Raw genomic sequence first — 20,252 nt, forward strand, 5'->3', positions numbered from 1 at the left:
CAAGCAAATGACTGCAACGTGGTTAAAGTAAATTGATGATTTTGCTCGGAACAAATTGCACTAAAGACATACAATAAAGTGGGGTTGATATTTTGGTAATGTTTCATAAACGACAAAAGTGTTACAAGGACGGGCAGAACGGCACAGGTCCAAACGCGAGAGTAGGTGGGTCTCTGGAGAGTTACAGGTGTTTTTGGGCCAAGTGAGGTGGCTCTGAAAAGAGCCTTTGGTTTGCGAGGTGGTCAGGCGGTCCGGAGGCAGCTCATTGGCGGAGGGTGTACCTGATGATGGCTTGGGTGCCCTCGGACACGGCGTGCTTGCCCATCTCCCCGGGCAGCAGCAGGCACACGGCTGTCTGGATCTCCCTGAAGGTGATGGTGGAGCGCTTGGCGGAGCGGGCCAGGCGAGAGGCCTCGTCGGCGATGCGCTCGAAGATGTCCTTGACGAACGAATCCAAGATGCTCACGGTCTTCTGCGAGAGGCTCAGGCCCTCGTGAACCTGCTTCAGAACCCTGGGGAAGTAGATAGCGAAACTGTTGGGGCAGCGGCGGCGGCGGCGGCGGCGGCGGCGGCGGCATTGGCGCCTTGGCTGCTCGTGCTTCGGGCTCTTCGGGTCCACTTCTGTGGGCTCCTCCGTGCCCACGCATTCGCCAGAAGAGGTCTCACAGCCAGGCTCAGCCATGTGGGGCTCGCCTTCCCGACAGCTCGGAAGGAAGGACAATGGCGGCTGCAGAGGGGCGCTGGCCCGTTTATAGTCGCTGCATTTCCTGACGTCACGGGCAACCTCCATATCTGATTGGACAAAATGCAATGCAGGGAAGTGGGGCTCTATGCCAGGCCGTGTCCCCTGTGATTGCATACCCTCGAGCTTCACATCACATCACATCGGACAATCAGAGAGGGAAATCCGGTGCCCTCTAAACTTCTTGGGACCTCGGTCAGAAAATCTTTCAAACATTCCATTTCATTGTGCATTTTGTCTGCTGATTTTCAACATCAAAACAGTAACAGATCTGAGGAGAGTCCTGTTTTTATTGGAATACTTTATATTGCACATCATTACCTTATTTCTGATAAGCAGTAAGTGCCATTGGATCAGGACATGCTAGAAACCAGGATGCTCTGGAGACCCAGAGTCAATGTGTCCATCTCTGAAAATGACAGCAAAGGTAAAGTGGTGGTGATGGAAACACATGAGTACATTGGGAGAGAGGAGGAAAATGATGCCTGGGCTTAAACAGTTCATGAATGTGTAACAGGAGGTAGCCATATCGGAGCACCTTCCCTTTCTATTCAATTACTTTGTGTGGGGGGGCGGGGGGAGGGACCCCTTTTTGGCAGGTAGGGAGCAGCACACAAGAAAGGGTGGCATAAATTGGACCAGTCCCTTTTCATTTATCTACCCAAAGACAGTATATTAAGGAGTTACAATTAAGAGGTGTGTGTGTGGGGGGGGGGGGGTCGGATATCAACTGGTCATAAGTAATTACACATCTCATAATAGCTCCTCGTGGTGCTAGTTTGTAAACGCTGTAAGGGAGGGCCAGCAGAATGGGATAAACCAGAGCTGAAACTTATTTCCCCATGTTTTCTGCACAAAGCAAGAGGTGAGGATATGAGATTGGCGTGGTTGTCACAAGGGTGACAGCCATACATTCTCTCCCATGACCTCCCACCTGTCCAGGGATGCTATAGTACCTTCTTCTGAACACCATAGGTGGTCCTAACCTTTGGAACCCAGGAGGCGGCCTCGGTCTCAGGAATCAAGGAGGAGATGGATCTACAGAACCTGGCATTGCACCTCTGGGTCTGTATTGGCAGTGGCAGCCCTGCCCGCCACTGAAACTTCTATGGGGTCCTTTACCCCCTTTCCTGAAGAACAGCACATGTTCCCAGTGAGATATATCTGTGGGCCCTTTTCTCACCTGCCAAATGCCAGCAGTCCCAACAGTCTTCCTTCATGTTGTCCCATCTCTTTCCCTTTAGTTCTAGCTGGCCACCTTTCAGCCAGCATCAAATTCTCAGAATAAGACACCTGTTGGCTTTCCCTGCAATCCATAAGGTTCAAGCTATCGCACAGTAGGGTCCTCCACACATTTTTCTTGCATAACTATATCTCCAATCCTGGCTTCTGCTGAGATGGTCGATTGGACCCATGCCTCACATGCCTAAGCTCCCAAATAATGGTTTTCCCCCAGGCACACCCTTGGCCCTTTTCCTAAAGCAGGCTACCTGGATAGGCTGAGAAGGCTGCAAAGTATTATGTGATCATTTCTTTTTGTTTCATGGTACCTTCTTTAATTTATCTCTGCTGGCATTTATTATAGCAGTAAGGAGAAACTGGGCTGTTTCTTCAACCCTGTGCTTTGAAATCGCCTCAGCTTACTGTCCTAGTTTATCATGTAAAAGTCCTACTCTACACGAAACACTAGAACACAATTCACTTTATTACAGAGCTTTAAATGTTTAATGAGTTTAAAATATAAAACGATTAGGAGGAAACATAAAGGTAAATCTTCATGACCTCAGATTTGGCAATAGAATTTTAGATATGATACCACAAGCAATAAAAGAGAAAATAGATAATGTGAACCTCATGAAAATTTAAAACAATTACCATATGCTTTCACTTATTTGTGGAGCATAAGAAATAGCATGGAGGACATTAGGAGAAGGAAGGGGAAAATGAGGAGGGGAGGAATTGGAGGGAGAGATGAACCACGAGAGACTCTGGACTCTGAGAGACAAACAGGGTTTTAGAGGGGAGGGGGGAGGGAGGATTGGTTAGCCCGGTGATGGGTATTAAGGAGGGGACGTACTGCATGGAGCACTGGGTGTTATATGAAAACAATGGAACGTGGATCACCACATCAATAACCAATGATGTATTGTATGGGGATTAACATAACATAATAAAATTTAAAAAAAATCACCAAGAAAGTGAAAACCGACAGAATGGAAGAAAATATTTACAAATATATGTGCATATATCTGATAAAGGACTTTGTCTCTACAATATATGAAGAACATTTACAGCTCTGTAATAAAGTGACAAATAAGCAAATTAACAAATGGACAAAGAATCTGAATGCACATCTCTCCAAAGAAGATACACAAATGTCCACTAAGCAAATGAAAAGATGTTCAACATCATGAGTCACTGGGGAAAGACAAATCAAAACCACAATGAGATACCATTTCACACCTGCAAGGATGGCTACAATCAAAAACACAGATAAAAATAACAAAGTGTTATCGAGGATGAGGAGAAAGTGGGACTGTCATTTGTTGCTGGTGGGAAAGTAAAATCATGCAGCCACTTTGTGAACCAGTCTGGCAGTTCCTCAAAACATTAAACAGAGAGATAACATATAACCCAGCAACTTCATCCCAAAATATATACCTAAGAGAAGTGAAAATCTATGTCCACATAAAATCTCATAAAAGAATAGTTATAGCAGCATTTTTTATAACATCCAAAAAGTGGGGGAAACCCAAATGTCCAGCAGCTGATGAATGGATAAACAGGTGCGGTATGAATGGAATATTATTCAGCCATAGAAATGGAGTACTGATACATGCTGCAACATGGACGAAACTGAAGACCTTTTGCAAGTCAAAGGAGCCAGTCAGAAAACACTACATATTGTCTGATTCCATTCTTATGAAATGTCCGGAACAGGCAAATCCACAGAGACATAAAACAGAAATAGCGGTGGCCCATAGTTGGGGAGATGAGGAGAATGGGGAGTGATGTCTCCGTTGCCGTGTCTGAACGACTGCTGCCCACCTCAGGGACCTCCTTCTGTCCATGGCTAACAGGGGAAGACAGGCTTCAGGTGGATGCAGTGGCAGGCTTGCAGGGGGAGCAAGTCTTTCTGCACCTGGAGTGAGAAGACCGGGGTTTGAGCCCCTGCTCAGATGCTCACACCCAACATCCTTCAGGCAAGACACTTCCATCACATTGCTACTCAAAATGTGCCCCCTGGGCTGGTGCTGATCCACAAACTGTCATCTTCCCACAACAGCATAAACAGAGAAATTGAAAGCAGCATTTACAAACCTCGACAGCAATCTGACAGAGTGGCTTTATGGCTGTTGAATTTAAGAATAAACAGGTTGAGCTCATTAAAAAAAAAAAAAAAACAAAAAAACTCGGAGGCGCTTCCCTCTCAGTCTCCCAGGTGGAATAACCAAGGAAGACACGTATTGGCTCATCTTGAGACACCTCCTCACGTACAGGGCCAATGGCTGTGGCTCAGAGGCTGCAGGTCCATCAGAGGCTGATTCAGAAGCGTGGGGCTGCACTAATCGGATGCTCCACAATACCCATAGGGTTGTAAGTAACTAAGTTCTGACCTTTCAAGAACAAAAGGTTATGCCTGAAAAGAACAAAGTCAGATAAATCTGAATTAAGAGTGGCAGCCTCAGTTGGGAGGGGTCCTGAATACTTGTTGTTTCTTGAACTTTTGGATTTAGATATTTCTGTACTGAGTTTGGGTCCTTGCTTATGCTTTTCAAAGAATTTCACAATATGAATAGCACTGAAAAGGTTTCATTTGTATATGCCTGTCCTATTACTGCTATTTCCCCCGTGTTGTTGCTTATACTTTGTTAGTGAAGCAGTAGCCATTCCCTTACTTCATCTCGGTAACCACAGCATTACACCATGATTGCTCACTAGGTACCTTTTTCCTCAATCACCAGTGAAGGGAATAATCACATGTATTCAATTCCCACTCTGGTCTTCAACATCAAACCCCACTTTCCTTTCTCCTTCCCAGATTTCATGTGTATCTCTCACACTTCCACTCCAAGTGGCCCATCCACAGTCCAATTATGGTGCATTTTCATGTGGTTTTGCCAGTCCTCCCATTGGATTTCTGAAATTACAAGTGCAACACACACACACACACACACACACACACACATTCTAATGGACTCAGGTTCTGAAAATAACGTTTTATATGCTACAACGTGTATGACACCAATATGCATGAGTAACTTTGAAGAACATCTAGAATTTAAGAGACTTAGTGAAATTCAGTTTTCTTTTTCTAAACGGTGCACACTTCTTTCTCTGAAAAGGCAAATGGCTCCACAAGGAGCCTTCGGCTTCTAAAATTTCCTTCCCGCTATATATGGCAATTTCTAGGTACCACACACAAGGATTTACTTGCACTGGATTTTGTCGTAGCTTTTCTAGGGTTTTTAAGAAGCAAGCTCTTTTTGTCCGCCCTCAAATGCCTTTGGCTTTTTCTTTCTTCTAATGGGCTCCAGAAGAGGTTGGATTGCTGTAGTTTACCTAGCTTTTGTCTCACTGTTTGGCTCAGAATGACATCTTTCACAGGTTTCTACATTCAGCTCAAAGGTTATTTAGAATTTATTTTAAAAGTTCACATGGAACACATAGCAAACATAACAAAATGGTGGGTTTTCGTGCAACTTGTAACAAATTCCAAAGGACTGAAGTTCCCACCCCTGCCCCCGCCAGTGTGTTCTCCCTTCACAGATATATGGGAAGCTAGAAATCAATTGAGTGGAGAGCACTTGGATAATCACCAGCTACTTTGAAATTCAGCATGTACCTATAGGAAAAGAATCAAAGAAAGGAAAAAAGCCCATGCACCAAGAAGAAAAACACAATGGGTATTAAAGTGCATTACCATTATCCCAAGTCCTCCTACCCATCAGATCACTTGAGGTAGAGGAAGGATTCACCTTAGTTCTCTTAATTGCCAAACAGCTTCCTTCTATTTTGATGCAAAACGAGACGGACAGGTCCCACTGTGACATCTGCATGTCTACACTTCAACCACCCTGGTTAAAAGGAAGAGCTTCAACAGAAACCCACAGGCACACGGACAATCACACCACCTTCCCCCTCAATCTCCAGGCTGCATGTCACAGGAAGGCTGTTATTGGCTCAGCCCTGGTCACCCCACCACCCTTTGGGCCAATGGCCATGGATCCTGCGCTGCCAGTTGTTTATTGGCTTCTGCTAGGGGAGGCTGGGAGCACAGCTGCTCTCATTGGACGACCCAGTCATCCAGGCATGATTGCAGTGCAGGAAGCCTTTTATATCAAAAGGGAAAGATGATAGGCTACCAAGGCACAGAATCAGGTAAATTTGAATGAAGCGAAGTAGGCCTTTCACAAGGTCAGGAGCTTGAGCATGGCACTTTCCTAGATGGTTTGATTGAGTTTTCTGCACGGTGTTTGGGTCCTCTTTTATGCATTTATGTGAATTCGGATAACGGGCTATGTTAAAGGAGTGTGAATGGGGTAAGTGTGATTGTCATGGCTGCTACTGCACTTTAATTATTGCTATACCACACATATTGAAAAAAAAAAAACTCTCTCGCTGATACTACTGTACACAGGTGGGAGAATGAGAACACGTGAGGTAAATAAAATTGTTGTGGAAATAATTTTGACTGTAAAGATCTCTGAAGAGGCTGACCTAGAGGAATACCTAATAGAAACGACCATTTAGGAAAGTGATGAAATGCAGTATGATGAAGAAAAATCATAACAGGCTGCACTAAAGACACATATAAAGTTGAGCTGATAATGTTTTTAACATTTCTTTCACAATAAGAATTTTTAAAACTCGGCAGAACGTCACAAGTCCAACACTACAGTAGATTGCACTTTGGAGGGCCACAGGTCTTTTCCCACCAAGTGAGGTGGCTTAGGAAAGAGCCTTTGGTTTGGGGTGTGGTCAGGCGCTCCTGGGGGTGCTCACTGGCCTCTGGTGAACCTAATGACGGCCTCGGTGGCCTCAGACACGGCATGCTTGCCAGTCTTCCTGGGCAGGCAGCAGCGGGTGCATGGCTGTCTGGATCTCTCTGGAGGTGATGGCGGAGTGCTTCCTGTAGTGGTATGAGGTGCTCTCCTTGGACACAACCCATTATCCAAGTGATTCACAATCCTGTACTTCGTTCTACCTTGTTAACTTTTTTCTTTAAGTTGCCACAATCAGCATAATTATTTGATGCCATCAATGTATCATTTACCTCTATTTGCCAATTCGTTCTATTATCATTCCTTCTTACATCCCACATCTTTTTCTATCGTCCTCAATTACATTCTTTACAATGTCTGTTCATTTGGTGCCAGTTGGTGTAAATACTCTGAGTTATCATTTTTTCTTAAATGTCTTTACTTCTGAGTTAAAGTCTTAAGGTAACCAGAATTGAGATGGGGTAAGGTGTCCAGGGCATTAAATAGGTACTTAATCTTCTGAAATCCTGAAAGGTGCCAGTGATGTACCTACCTACCTCTTCTTACATGATATTCCTACAGAGGCAATGGTGAAAAACGTTAACCCATGGGAAATGGAGTTAGACAGGGTCCATACCACTCTGGGGGGCTTTGAGGCTTAGCCGGGTATATTGTCACACACCCCTGGGAATTTTGGTTAAGGAAAAATCGTGTGCGTAATTATTGTGCTGGTGATAATAATTGGACTGGCATAATGAATATTCTTTCCCTTTCAGGAACTCAGTGTTCTTTCTCACATGGGGTAATCTCAGACATTGGAGAAAAATGGAGATGTGGGGATCTCAGCTTCCCCACTCCTTGACAGCCTCAATGATTCGATGGTGGTTCGTGAGCAAAACCCATCTGGGCGACCTCTCCATTCCACTGAGGCGGCTCTAGCCGTAGTGTCAAGCAAACAAACAAGCAGAGCACAATTGCACAAGAAGTCGAGGAAGTCAACTTCCTTTTCCCTGCATCATTCCATCCCCCAAGCTAGCATTGTTCTGGGCCAAGAAGAAATGTCCCAGCTAGTAAGAATTCCTCTCACCAGGGAAGGAAACATGGAGTGAGTGACCAGCTTCTCTAGACAGTCCTGGCACTGCATGAAGGTCTACCTTCAGTTTTACCACACCCATGGCAGCAGAGAGCGTTGGCTAGCTACAAGGGATAAAAGCCGAGGCTATTATTAGCACATACACAGCTGGACTGACTGCAGTTTATGGAGAAATTTGTGCGGACAAACTCAGCACTTGCCACCACTGATGGAGTCACTGGCTGGGTGCACAGATGCTGACAACTGTCCCAGTGATATTTAAGGTTCCTAGAGCCAGCCATACGTCAGCACTTGCGCCCCCTTGCCCCGGACCTCTCTCCAAACAACACCCCTACACAGACCCCGCCCTGCCAGAGCCCAGACCCACATGAGTAACCATCCAAACTCTCTGCAGCTGCACAAGTGTAGAACAGTAGCCACCTGGATCCTTTCCCACCTCAAGCAGAATCCAGGAGTTAAGCTTACAGACAATCCGTTTTTCTAGGAGCCGTGCAAGAGCAAGACACCATCTTAGGTACCCTTGGCAGACCCACCAGCTTGCGTGCACTTGGGGCTAGCCCCTCTAGCTATATCTATGCACCTGCATGCCGTGGCCTGATGCCTGTCATTGGCATCTGCCACGGCAGGTACGCACACAGAGGGGACCGTGCGGTGATGGGTGAACACTCTGACAGCCAGGCCCCTGCCAACAGCTGCGCATGGATAGGAATCATGCTCAGGCTCCTGTCACTGGCCTGCAACTCCATGCCCACCTACAGATAGCACCTCCAGGTTCTAGTTGGAGTGGGATGATTGATGTATTCAAACAGTTAAAAGAAACTGCCAACCAAACGGACTTTACCCAGCAGTGCTGTCCTTCATAATTGAAGGTGAAATAAAGAATTTCTCTAATAAATAAGAGCTGAGGGAACTTGTCAGGTCTAAACCTGGATCACAAGAAATGCCGAAAGGAGTTTTTCAAGCTGAAACAAGAGGACACTGATTGGTAACGCCAAAATATATGAAATTATACAACCCACTGGTAAAGGTAAGCATATAGTCACATTCAGAACACCCTAATAATGTATAATGTGGAGATGTGCTGACCGGGTAACCTGAAAATAAAGGATAAAAGATAAAGGTATTGAAATTTGCCGTAGTTTCAACAATTTGTTAATGAATACACACACACACACACACACACACACTGACACTCACATAAAGACACACAATGTAAGCAGTGATGTAAGAAAAGTAAAAGGGTAGGCAATAACAGCATGGAGTTTGGGCTGTGACCAGAGTTAAGCTGTTGTCAGTGTAAAATAGACTGTTGCACCTACGGGATGTTGTATGTAAACCTCACGGGAGCCCCAAAGCAAGGATCTACCACAGTTACACAAAAGGTAAAGAGAAAGGATTCAAAGCACACCAGTGCGGAAAACAGTCAATTTAGAAAGGAAGGCAACAAGAAAGGAAGAAGTGAAAAGTAGAATTACAAAACAGCCAGGAAACAAATAATAAGGTGGCATTAATAAGTCCTATCAACGATTACTCTCTTAATGGAGTGAATTCTCCAATCAAAAGGCCTCCAGTGGCTTAGTGATCAAAAAAGCAAGATCTAACCAAATGCTGGTTACAAGAGGCTCACCTCAGCTCTAAGGACACACGAAGATACAAAGTGAAGGATGACAAAAGATACTCCATGCGGGTGGAAACCAAAGAGAGCAGGGTTAGCTATACTAACGTCGGACAAAAGAGACGTTAAGCCAAAATGGTAAGAGGAGACAGAGATGGTCATTAGGTAATGACGAGGGGGTCAATTCCTCAGGAAGATATAACAATCATAAATATGCACTCAACATTGGAGCACCTAAATATATTAAGCAAATCCTTAAAAAACTGAAAGGAGAAATAGACAATAATACGATAATACAAGGAGACTCCAATACCCCAATTTCTTAAGGTTTTATTTCTTTATTTGGCAGAGAGAGTGAGCACAAGCAGGGACAGTGGCAGGTAGAGGGAGAGGGAGAAGCAGGCTCCCCACTGAGTAGGGAGCCCAGCGTGGGGCTCGATCCCAGGACCCTGGGATCATGACCTGAGCTAAGACAGACACTTAACCGACTAAGCCACCCAGGCACCTCCAACAGCCCACTCTCAATATTGGATGGGCCGTCCAGACAGAACATCAACAAGGAAACATTGGACTTGAGCCATACTGTAGGAAAAAATGGACTTAACAGACATGTAGAGAACATTTCATCCAAAAGCAGCAGAATACACATTCTTCTCAAGTGCACACAGAGCGTTCACCAAGGTAGATAGCAAAACAAGCCTTAGCAAACATAAGAAAGTCGTACTATCTTTTCCAACTACAAGCGTATGAAATGAGATATATCACTAACGGGCAAAAAGGTAGAAAATTCACCGGTATGTGGAAATTAAACCACATGCTTCTGGATAACACTTGGGTCAAAAAGAAATGAAAAGGGGGAATCCAAAAGCAAATGCAAATGGAATCACAGCATATCAAAACATAGAGGTTGCTGCTAAAGCCATTCTAAGAGGGAAATTGAGAGTGACAAACACCTACATTAAGAAACAAGAATGACCTCCACCTAACTTTTCAGCTCAAGGAGCTAGAAAAAAAGAACAAACTAAACACAAAGTCAGGAGATGGGAGAAAGTAACACAGATCCGAGTGGAAATAAATGTACCAGAGACCAGAGAAAAGGATGGACCAGATTAGTGAAACTAAGAGCTGGTTATTTGAAAAGAGAAATAAAATTGGTGAAACTTTAGCTAGGCTAACTCTGAGAAACAGAGAGAGGACTCAAATGAGTAAAATCAGTAATCAAAGAGGAGACATTACAACTGACACCACGGAAATACAAAGGATCATGAGAGATTACTACAAATGGTTATATGCGAACAAATGGATCACCTAAAAGAAATGGATAAATTCCTAAAACACACAACCCACCAAGACCGAATCATGAAGAAACCGAGAATCTGACAGGCCAATATCAAGTACAGAGATTGAATCATTACTCAAAACCTGCCAAAGCAGAAAATCCCAGGAACAGATGTTTCCCTGGTGACTTCTACCTAAACATTTAAAGAACCAGCACCAACACTTGACAAATTCTCCCCAAAAGCTGGAGAGGAAGGAATACACCCAAACGCATTTTACAAGGCCAGCATTACTCTGACCCCAAAACCGGATCAGAACACCATAAGAAAAGAAAATGACAGACTAATGTCCCTGATGAATATAGATACAGATATCCTCAATGAAAGAAAAACCATTAGCAAACTGAATCCACGAGCACATTAAAAAAAAAAAAAAAAACATTCACCATGATCAAGTGGAATTTATCTCTGTGATGCAAGGATGGTGCAACACAGGCAAATCAATAATTGTGATACACTGCATTAACCAGACAAAGGATAAAATCATATAATCGTCTTAGTAGATGCAGAAAAGACTATTTGATAAAACTTAATACCCGTTTCTGATTTAGAAAAAAAAAACCTCTGAGGAAGTGGGGATGGAGGGGACACACCTCAACATAGTAAAGGTCATGTGTGACAAGCCCACAGCCAACGTCCTACTCAATGGTGAAAAGCTGAAAGCAATTTCTCTGAGATCAGAAACAAGATAAGAACGCCCACTTTTGCCACTTTGATTCTACAAAATATTGAACGTTCTAGCCAGAGCATTTAGACAAGTAAAGAAACGAAAAGGCATCCAAATTGTAAGGGAAGAAGTAGAACTGTCACTATGTGCAGACGACTTAATATCACATAGAGAAAACCTGAGAGACTCCACCAAAACACTGTTAGAACTAATAAATGGATTCAGTAAAGTTGTAGGAAAATCAAACTGCAAAAATCTGTGGCACTTCTGCACACTGCAAATGACCTATAAGAAGGAGAAATCAAGAAACCAATCCATTTACAATCGTATCATAAGGAAGAAAATAACTGGGATTAAATTTAACCAAGGAGGCGAAAGACCCGTGCACTGAAAGTATAAGACGATGAAGAGAAAAACTGAAGAAGACACAGATAAATGGAAAGATATTCCATCCTCAGGGACGGGAAGAGTTGGTATCGATAAATGTCTGCCCTACCCAAAGCAATCTAGAGATGCAGTGCAATGTCTACCGAAATTCAATGGCATTTTTCACAAGAATAGAACAAACAATCCTAAACTTTGTATGGAACCACAATCCATCAATCAATCAATCAATCCATCAATCAATCAAACAAACCCAAAGCCCAAAATAGTCAGCGACGTCTTGAGAAAGAAGAACAAAGCTGGAGGCCTCACACTCCTGGATTCCAAACACTTTTACAAAGCTATAACAATCAAAACAGTATGGTATCGGCATAAAAACAGATGCCGAGATCAACAGATGAGACTATAGAGAGCACAGAAAGAAACCCAGACATACACGGTCAGTTAATTTACAAAAAGAGCCAAGAATATACAACGGGGGAAAGAACAGTCTCTTCAGTGGTATTGGGAAACCTGGACAGCCGCAGGCAAAAGAAGGGAATGGGATCACCGTCTGACACCACGGGCTAAAGATGAAATGTAAGACGCGACACCACAAAGCGCCTGGGAGACATCATAGGTGGTAAGCTTCTTGACATCCGTCTTGGCTATTTATTTATTTATTTATTTTTGGATCTGACACCTAGAGGAAGGACAACAACAACAAATATAAACAAATGGGGCTACGTCAAACTGAAAAGCTTCTGCACAGCAAAGGAAATTGTCAACAAAATGAAAAGGCAACCTCCCCAGTGGGAGGAAATACTTGCAAATCATGTATCGGATAAAGGGTTAATATCCAAAATACAAAATGACTCCCAAAAACTCAAAAGCAGAAAAAAGAAAAATCAAACAACTTGATTAAAAACGGGGCAAAAGACCTGAATAGACATTTTTCCACAGGAGCCTTACAGATGCCCAACAGGTACATGAAAGGGTCTTCTATATCACTAATCAGGGAAAGACAAACCCAAACCACAACAAGGTAAAACTTCCCACCACTTAGAATGGCTATAACCAAAAAGACTAGGGATAACAAATGCTTGTGAGGATGGAGAGAAAAAGGAAGTCTCGTGCCCTGTTGGTAATGTATGGAATGTAAATTGGTGCACCACTGTAGAAAACAGCATGGAGGTTCCTCAAGAAATTAAGAGTACCATATGATGCAAACATTCCACTTTGGGGTATTTATCCGAAGAAAACGGGTACAGTGAATGGGCACTAACATGTTCACTGCAGCATTATTTACGATAGCCAAGATATGGAAACATCCCAAGTATCCATTTCAGTCCGCAGGATATGGCCTGGTTTTATATGATTTGAAGTGAGACCGACCTGGGTACAAATCCCAGCTTTACTGTTTACCAGTTGTGTGCCATTAGGGAAGGCACAGGCCCTGAGCCTGTGTTGTCTCATCTGTAAAAAAGGGAAGGAAAGTAGTAGCCACCTCCGAGGGTGGTTATGAGCATTAAATGAGATGATGGAAGTAAAATGCTTAGCACAAGAGATGTAATGAGCACTCAGTAAATTTGGGCTCTATCATTTCCTCCCACATGGCACAGGAAGTGAGCCCATTCACCCAGCCATGGCCTTCGTCTCCACAGTCTGGTTAATTTCCTTCAACCGGGTGCCTGTGAAGTGGTTATAAGGAGGGCTTTGTTGGCCCCTAAGCACCCTCCCACACTCCCTTCTCCTCTGAGGTTTTAGCCTTGGCAGAGGAGGTGGACATGGCTTGCTTTTGCACTCCTTGCCACACGAGTTTTACTGACAACTGTGGTGGGTTGAGATCTCTGGCATGTCTTTCGAGCACCATCCAAGGCTATCCTGCCAACTCCGGTAGGCCCTTAACCTGTTGGCACCTCCTGTTCTTCAGCACGTGTTTAATAGAGAGCCCACGCTGCCACTCTCCTCCTTCCTAAGACAGCCGTGTTTTGCCACAAAACTAAAATGTTCTAAACGTGTTGATCAGTGTTTTCGTTAGCTCTGCTGTGTACGATGAATGATTCCCTGGAACTACCCGTCCACCACGCCCACCACCAAACATCAGTGGAATGCAAGTAATGTTCTGACCACTGGGTTGTGAGCAGCCTAGGAAGTCCACTCAGTGTACGTCTCTCTGAGTCCAGGAAGGAAAAACCAACATCCCCCGTGGTTTTTAGGAAAAGTGGTTTGAACCGAACTTTGGGGATGAAGGGTGGGCCGTGGGTTAGAAGTGTTATAGAATGTAATACATCCCCAAGTGTGGTATACATGCCTCCGCAGGCACACGAGATGGTTTTAAGTGGTACACAGATTTTTTTTTTCTTACCAGTTAAGCAGTTTAGTTAGTGTGAATTTAAAATATACGAACACCATGTTATCCTGTGACGTTGCAGATATTATGGCTTAGGAAAATGTTTTCAAAAATCTTGAAAATACGTTCCTTAAAATAGCTATATTCAATAAACAATTGTATTGGTGAAATGCACATATAGCCAAAAGGACGAAATTGTTAGAGGAAGGACTTTCCATGCCATCCAAATGGTTATAAGCTTCCGAGTCAGACAAACCTCATTCAAACCTGGTCTACCGCTTATCAGCTGTGTGACTTTAGGAAAGTAACCTAATTTCTCTGAGCCTCAGGGGGAAATGGAGTTGAATAATAGTACCAGCTTCACTGGACTGTTGTCCAGCTTAAGCCAGGAGCTTTACACTGTAGTGGTGTGAGGGCCCAAAACCTAGCGCCAGGTGGTCTGGTTTCCAGTCCTAGCTCTTCTGCTTACTAGCTCATGGACATTGAGCAACTTACGTCATCTTTCTGTGCCTTGGTCTCCCCGTCTGGAACATGGGACTCTTAGGAGGGTTAAATGAGTTACCACACTTGAAGTGCTTAGAAGTATTCCTAGTATATATTAAGCATTATGTGTTTCTTAGATTAAAAATGCATGCATATAAAGCTCCTGACACCTGACACCTAGTAAGTCCTCGTGAAATGTTACCCATTGGTGGTGCTTTGTATTGCCAATGCCTGGAACAAATCAATCTACAGTCAGAGTTTGATTAAGAAGCAGCATTTAATTGCCCAGGACTCATGGAGAATTGACAGGGCCCAGCACCTCTCTGCAGGAAAAATCAAAACACGGGGCCCCATGGAAGCTGGGCCTTCTTAAAGGACTGCCAGGAGTGGGGTTGGAGAGAGGGCCCAAGCTAGCTTTCTTTATCCTGTTAAAATAGGTGTGGGTCATCCCAATTAAGAGAAAAGGAAATTAAGCAAGCAGCCTAATGCCGCACGGCCTATATATGACAGAGCTCGGTAGAATGCTATCTTGATGGAGAACTCACAGCCCGAGGGGAGGAATAGAGAACTGGTCCAATGGCGTTCTGGCGAAAGGGATACTTTATGGAAAATCTTATGGTAGAGGAATGGTGATGATGATAGTAATGTAACAGCAATACCATTAACTGAGATTCAGCCACTGTTGCTGACTACCTCTAGACATTGTCCTATCTCCCAATCCTAAAACAAAACAAAACAAAACAAAACAAAACAAAACAAAACAAAACCCTCTTCTGTGATACCATTAACACTCTCTTCCTACCCACTGACCGGTATCCCTTTTCTTTGAAAGAGTACCCTATTTCTATCTCCATTTCTCATCCACCACTCACTCCTCAACCTACTGCGGTTTGCCTTTTCTTTCCCAACCCATCGCCGCCTCTTCTGGGACTCTAGACCATCTGCTCTCATCCGTTTTCCCATATTTATTCAGCAAATACTGAGTCCCTACCAAGCGCCATACATGGTACTCACTCCTGATAGGTGACAGCAAATGAGACAAGGTCTCTCTTCTCAGGAAGTTCACATTCCAGGTCAAAGCAAAAATTGGATCTGCTGACTGAGTGCCCTCAAAAGCAGTTCACTGGATGATGGAGACGATCACTAACAGCGGGGCACATGATGGTCATACCCTCAGAATAGATACTGTTATCAGGGCGAACCTGTTTGAGCACCTTCTAAAGGTAGGTAGAGCAGAAAGCTCCAGGCAGCACATTGACATTCTTAATCTTAGGGCATCTTGGAGCCCTTCTTGTGAGAAAATGCAAAATCACTCACTCAGGGATTGTGACAACAACTCCTTTTGAAGAAAGAGCAATGAGTTGGAGAAGGAAGTAGGGCGATTAGTGTCGGGCTTGCATTTCAGTGAGGTTAAGAAATAGATGTGAATGCTGATAAAATTGGGAGTAAAGAAAGAGCTCAGATGAACTTACAGCTTTCAGATCACTTCTGATTGGGGAAGGTAGGCCTAAACGACATCGGCAAACAAACCACACAATACGTATCTCCGGGCTACATACTCCTTCGAAGGGCCTCCAATGAAGGGGTTCCCTTCCACAAATTTAAGGAAATTTTAATATCGGAACAGCGATAATTTACTTAAATAAACCAAGAGAAAAGAGTGTTTGCAATGGCTGCTAAAGCTACTGAAAGGGCACGTTTGAGATCTAATAAGTGACCTGGAATGGCTCAGAACACCAGAATTGTTACTCTGCGCACATAGGTCTCAAACAAAATCTTAATACCACCTTTGCTGATGAGATGCTACTACCATCCTTATTAGAGCCAGAAAGTGACAAGAAATCTTTTTATCAGCATTACAGTCCAAAAGTATTTGTGAATATTTGGAAATTAAATTTTAAAAAGATTTAAACGCTAAAATAAAAGAGAACCTAAGTAGTTTTAGTTGACCTGATTGCACTGCAAATGAGTAAATATGTAGAACAGCTTTATCTTGGGAAACTTTACACTCTTAGAAATAAACAGGAACCTTAGCAGACTCTAAGCAAATGCAACCTGAAGTCAGGCATGGTGGTTGTTTTTTTGTTTTGTGTTGTTGTTGTTTTGTTTTGTTTTGTTTTTTTACCTCATAGACATATTTGCAGTGTCTATTCCAGATAGAGTAGATACCAAGAATTCCGTTGAGTGAATGAATGAGCCATATTTTCAATCTTTAGGTAGTAAGAATGGTGGGGGGTGGGGGGGGACAAGATAAAGAAGATGACGAACTTAAATGAGAGGTGGTAAGAAGTAACCGAATACAGTTTTCTTAAGCACCAGGAAAATTATTTCAATTGTATGTCTTTTCTCCACATTTTCTTATGGACCTTGGTGGAGCGTGTGGATCTCCTGCGTTCAAGAACTGATCTTGCACTTACGAGTTTTGGGACTCTGTGCTCTCTGGATCTGAGTTGCTTCTGTAATAAACTAGTTATGATAGCATTGTTGTAAACACCAGGTAAAATAGTACCTGTAAAAGTATGCCGTAAACTAAAAAACATTGTACAGTGCGAGGGTGATATTACCACAAATGTGACAGTACTGCTTTCTCTGCTGTTGAAATAAAAGACCTGATTAGAGAAACAAACAAAACAGAAACAAGTAAATAAATAAAGAGGAGCCACCAAAGCTGTTTGGTCAGTAACATCTGCCAATATTTACTGTACACAGTATCACGACAGAAATTTTCATAAATGTATTCCAGAATCCATTTAAAAATTGTAATAGGAACCCATTCTATGACGTTAACATAAATTTCAAACGCATATGAAAAATATTTTTTTCTATAAAAGCGTAAAGGAGATGGACGTTGCTTCAGATACTTAAAAGTCTCCTCAATAACCCGCCTAACAGAAGTCAGATGGATTCTTATATCAGCTTCTGCACGTTATCTGTTGCCATATCACCCATAACGAACCTCTGAAACATTCACCACACGCTCATGAGAGAATGAGAGAGAAAAAGGTAAACATCATTATAACAAAAATAACCCCCACTGAGGCTGACCTACAGAAATATCTAGCAGAGATGACTGCTTGGGAAAGCCAAGAAAAGCGGCATGGTTAAGGAGAGTCCACAGTTGTCCAAGGAATAAACTGCACTCAAATATAGATTAAAGCAGTGCCGATCCTGTTTGGCTCAAAGTAAAACTACTTTAAATATCTGCAGAATGCCACAACAGGGACAAAACTCAATGCTCTCTTTGGCAGAGTTTGTCCCACTTTTTAAAGCTACAGGTCTTTTCCCGCCAAGTGAGGTGGCTCTGAAAAGAGCCTTTGGTTTGCGAGGTGGTCAGGCGGTCCGGAGGCAGCTCATTGGCGGAGGGTGTACCTGATGATGGCTTGGGTGCCCTCGGACACGGCGTGCTTGCCCATCTCCCCGGGCAGCAGCAGGCACACGGCTGTCTGGATCTCCCTGAAGGTGATGGTGGAGCGCTTGGCGGAGCGGGCCAGGCGAGAGGCCTCGTCGGCGATGCGCTCGAAGATGTCCTTGACGAACGAATCCAAGATGCTCACGGTCTTCTGCGAGAGGCTCAGGCCCTCGTGAACCTGCTTCAGAACCCTGGGGAAGTAGATAGCGAAACTGTTGGGGCAGCGGCGGCGGCGGCGGCGGCGGCGGCGGCGGCATTGGCGCCTTGGCTGCTCGTGCTTCGGGCTCTTCGGGTCCACTTCTGTGGGCTCCTCCGTGCCCACGCATTCGCCAGAAGAGGTCTCACAGCCAGGCTCAGCCATGTGGGGCTCGCCTTCCCGACAGCTCGGAAGGAAGGACAATGGCGGCTGCAGAGGGGCGCTGGCCCGTTTATAGTCGCTGCATTTCCTGACGTCACGGGCAACCTCCATATCTGATTGGACAAAATGCAATGCAGGGAAGTGGGGCTCTATGCCAGGCCGTGTCCCCTGTGATTGCATACCCTCGAGCTTCACATCACATCACATCGGACAATCAGAGAGGGAAATCCGGTGCCCTCTAAACTTCTTGGGACCTCGGTCAGAAAATCTTTCAAACATTCCATTTCATTGTGCATTTTGTCTGCTGATTTTCAACATCAAAACAGTAACAGATCTGAGGAGAGTCCTGTTTTTATTGGAATACTTTATATTGCACATCATTACCTTATTTCTGATAAGCAGTAAGTGCCATTGGATCAGGACATGCTAGAAACCAGGATGCTCTGGAGACCCAGAGTCAATGTGTCCATCTCTGAAAATGACAGCAAAGGTAAAGTGGTGGTGATGGAAACACATGAGTACATTGGGAGAGAGGAGGAAAATGATGCCTGGGCTTAAACAGTTCATGAATGTGTAACAGGAGGTAGCCATATCGGAGCACCTTCCCTTTCTATTCAATTACTTTGTGTGGGGGGGCGGGGGGAGGGACCCCTTTTTGGCAGGTAGGGAGCAGCACACAAGAAAGGGTGGCATAAATTGGACCAGTCCCTTTTCATTTATCTACCCAAAGACAGTATATTAAGGAGTTACAATTAAGAGGTGTGTGTGTGGGGGGGGGGGGGTCGGATATCAACTGGTCATAAGTAATTACACATCTCATAATAGCTCCTCGTGGTGCTAGTTTGTAAACGCTGTAAGGGAGGGCCAGCAGAATGGGATAAACCAGAGCTGAAACTTATTTCCCCATGTTTTCTGCACAAAGCAAGAGGTGAGGATATGAGATTGGCGTGGTTGTCTGTGGAACTGCTGAAATGCCTGGTGCCCTCTGAATCTTCAGGTATGTCCACAAGAGATAGCAGGAGATCCCAGAAATTCTCAAGCAGAGCTCTCATGTGCATGCCTGGCCTGCCCTGGTGGGGCAAGACCAGAGCAGTGCCCAGTAGTGTCCAGAGTAGAGTGGAGAGAAAGTCAAGCAGCCGGGAATCCCCAGCGAGCCTCCATTCTGTCACAGTCACTTGCATACCTTTTCTTTTTTCTTGCCAAGCAACCAGATGCTGATCTTCACAGATGGCAAAACCACGACTAACAAATAAATCAGAACAGGCCTGGGCACACACAGGCCAGTTTGTCAGGACCAGTTTGCTTACCTTTCCAAGCAACTACTATCATTGTCAGCTGCTCAGCCTAACCCAACAGGTGCCACTACAGGAGAGGAGAGGGAGAAGGACCAGTCCCAGAGGGCCCATTCCCGGTGTACCCCAAAGTCCTCTTCCTCCTGACAGCCTGGAACCTGCAGCTACCGCAGATGGGCCCCTCTGAAGATCCTTTCCCCTCTTCTGGCTTTCCAGGCATCGTATCAACTAATCAGAGTTGGTATTAAGCTTCCTGTCGCCTCTCTCAGAAGTCCTACACAAACACGCCAGTGAGAAGAAAGGTCAACCAACAACATTTGTTCACTGATGCCCCAGCAGGGGAGCTCCGGGAAGACTTCACCAGAAGCACCAAAGATTGTAGGCTTTTCAACTTCGGCTTACTGAGAGAGTCTGACCTCCATATCCCAGGCCCCTCGTTCCAGAGGAATGACTGGCCAATTGGGGGCCATTTCTCCTACTACTCAGAATGGACTGTTGTCCTGGGCTAAGCCACCATAGCTTGGGCAGGAACTCTCGCATGGCCAGCAGAGTGCTG

At 44.4% G+C, this 20,252-nt stretch overlaps 2 protein-coding genes across 2 annotated transcripts; both read right to left on the reverse strand.

The window, feature by feature from the left end:
• Positions 1-262: 262 nt before the first annotated feature.
• LOC135363258 (late histone H2B.L4-like) lies at positions 263-790 on the reverse strand. Its single transcript, XM_064583894.1, has one exon. It carries the CDS (start codon positions 788-790, stop codon positions 263-265), a length of 528 nt encoding a protein of 175 aa, XP_064439964.1.
• Positions 791-17,987: 17,197 nt separating this feature from the next.
• On the reverse strand, positions 17,988-18,515 carry LOC135363259 (late histone H2B.L4-like). The gene has a single exon (XM_064583895.1). The coding sequence runs from the start codon at positions 18,513-18,515 to the stop codon at positions 17,988-17,990; it is 528 nt and encodes a 175-aa protein (XP_064439965.1).
• Between the last annotated feature and the right edge of the window lie 1,737 nt (positions 18,516-20,252).

This window comes from Mirounga angustirostris, unplaced genomic scaffold (genome assembly GCF_029215605.1).
Source record: "Mirounga angustirostris isolate CCGP_5_RB_7025 unplaced genomic scaffold, mMirAng1.0.hap1 SCAF_91, whole genome shotgun sequence".
Lineage (NCBI taxonomy): Eukaryota > Metazoa > Chordata > Mammalia > Carnivora > Phocidae > Mirounga > Mirounga angustirostris.

What these genes read in the sequence shown, in the direction of transcription:
- LOC135363259 (XM_064583895.1), bottom strand. Translation starts at nt 18,515, where the DNA reads ATGGAGGTTGCCCGTGACGTCAGGAAATGCAGCGACTATAAACGGGCC.
- LOC135363258 (XM_064583894.1), bottom strand. Translation starts at nt 790, where the DNA reads ATGGAGGTTGCCCGTGACGTCAGGAAATGCAGCGACTATAAACGGGCC.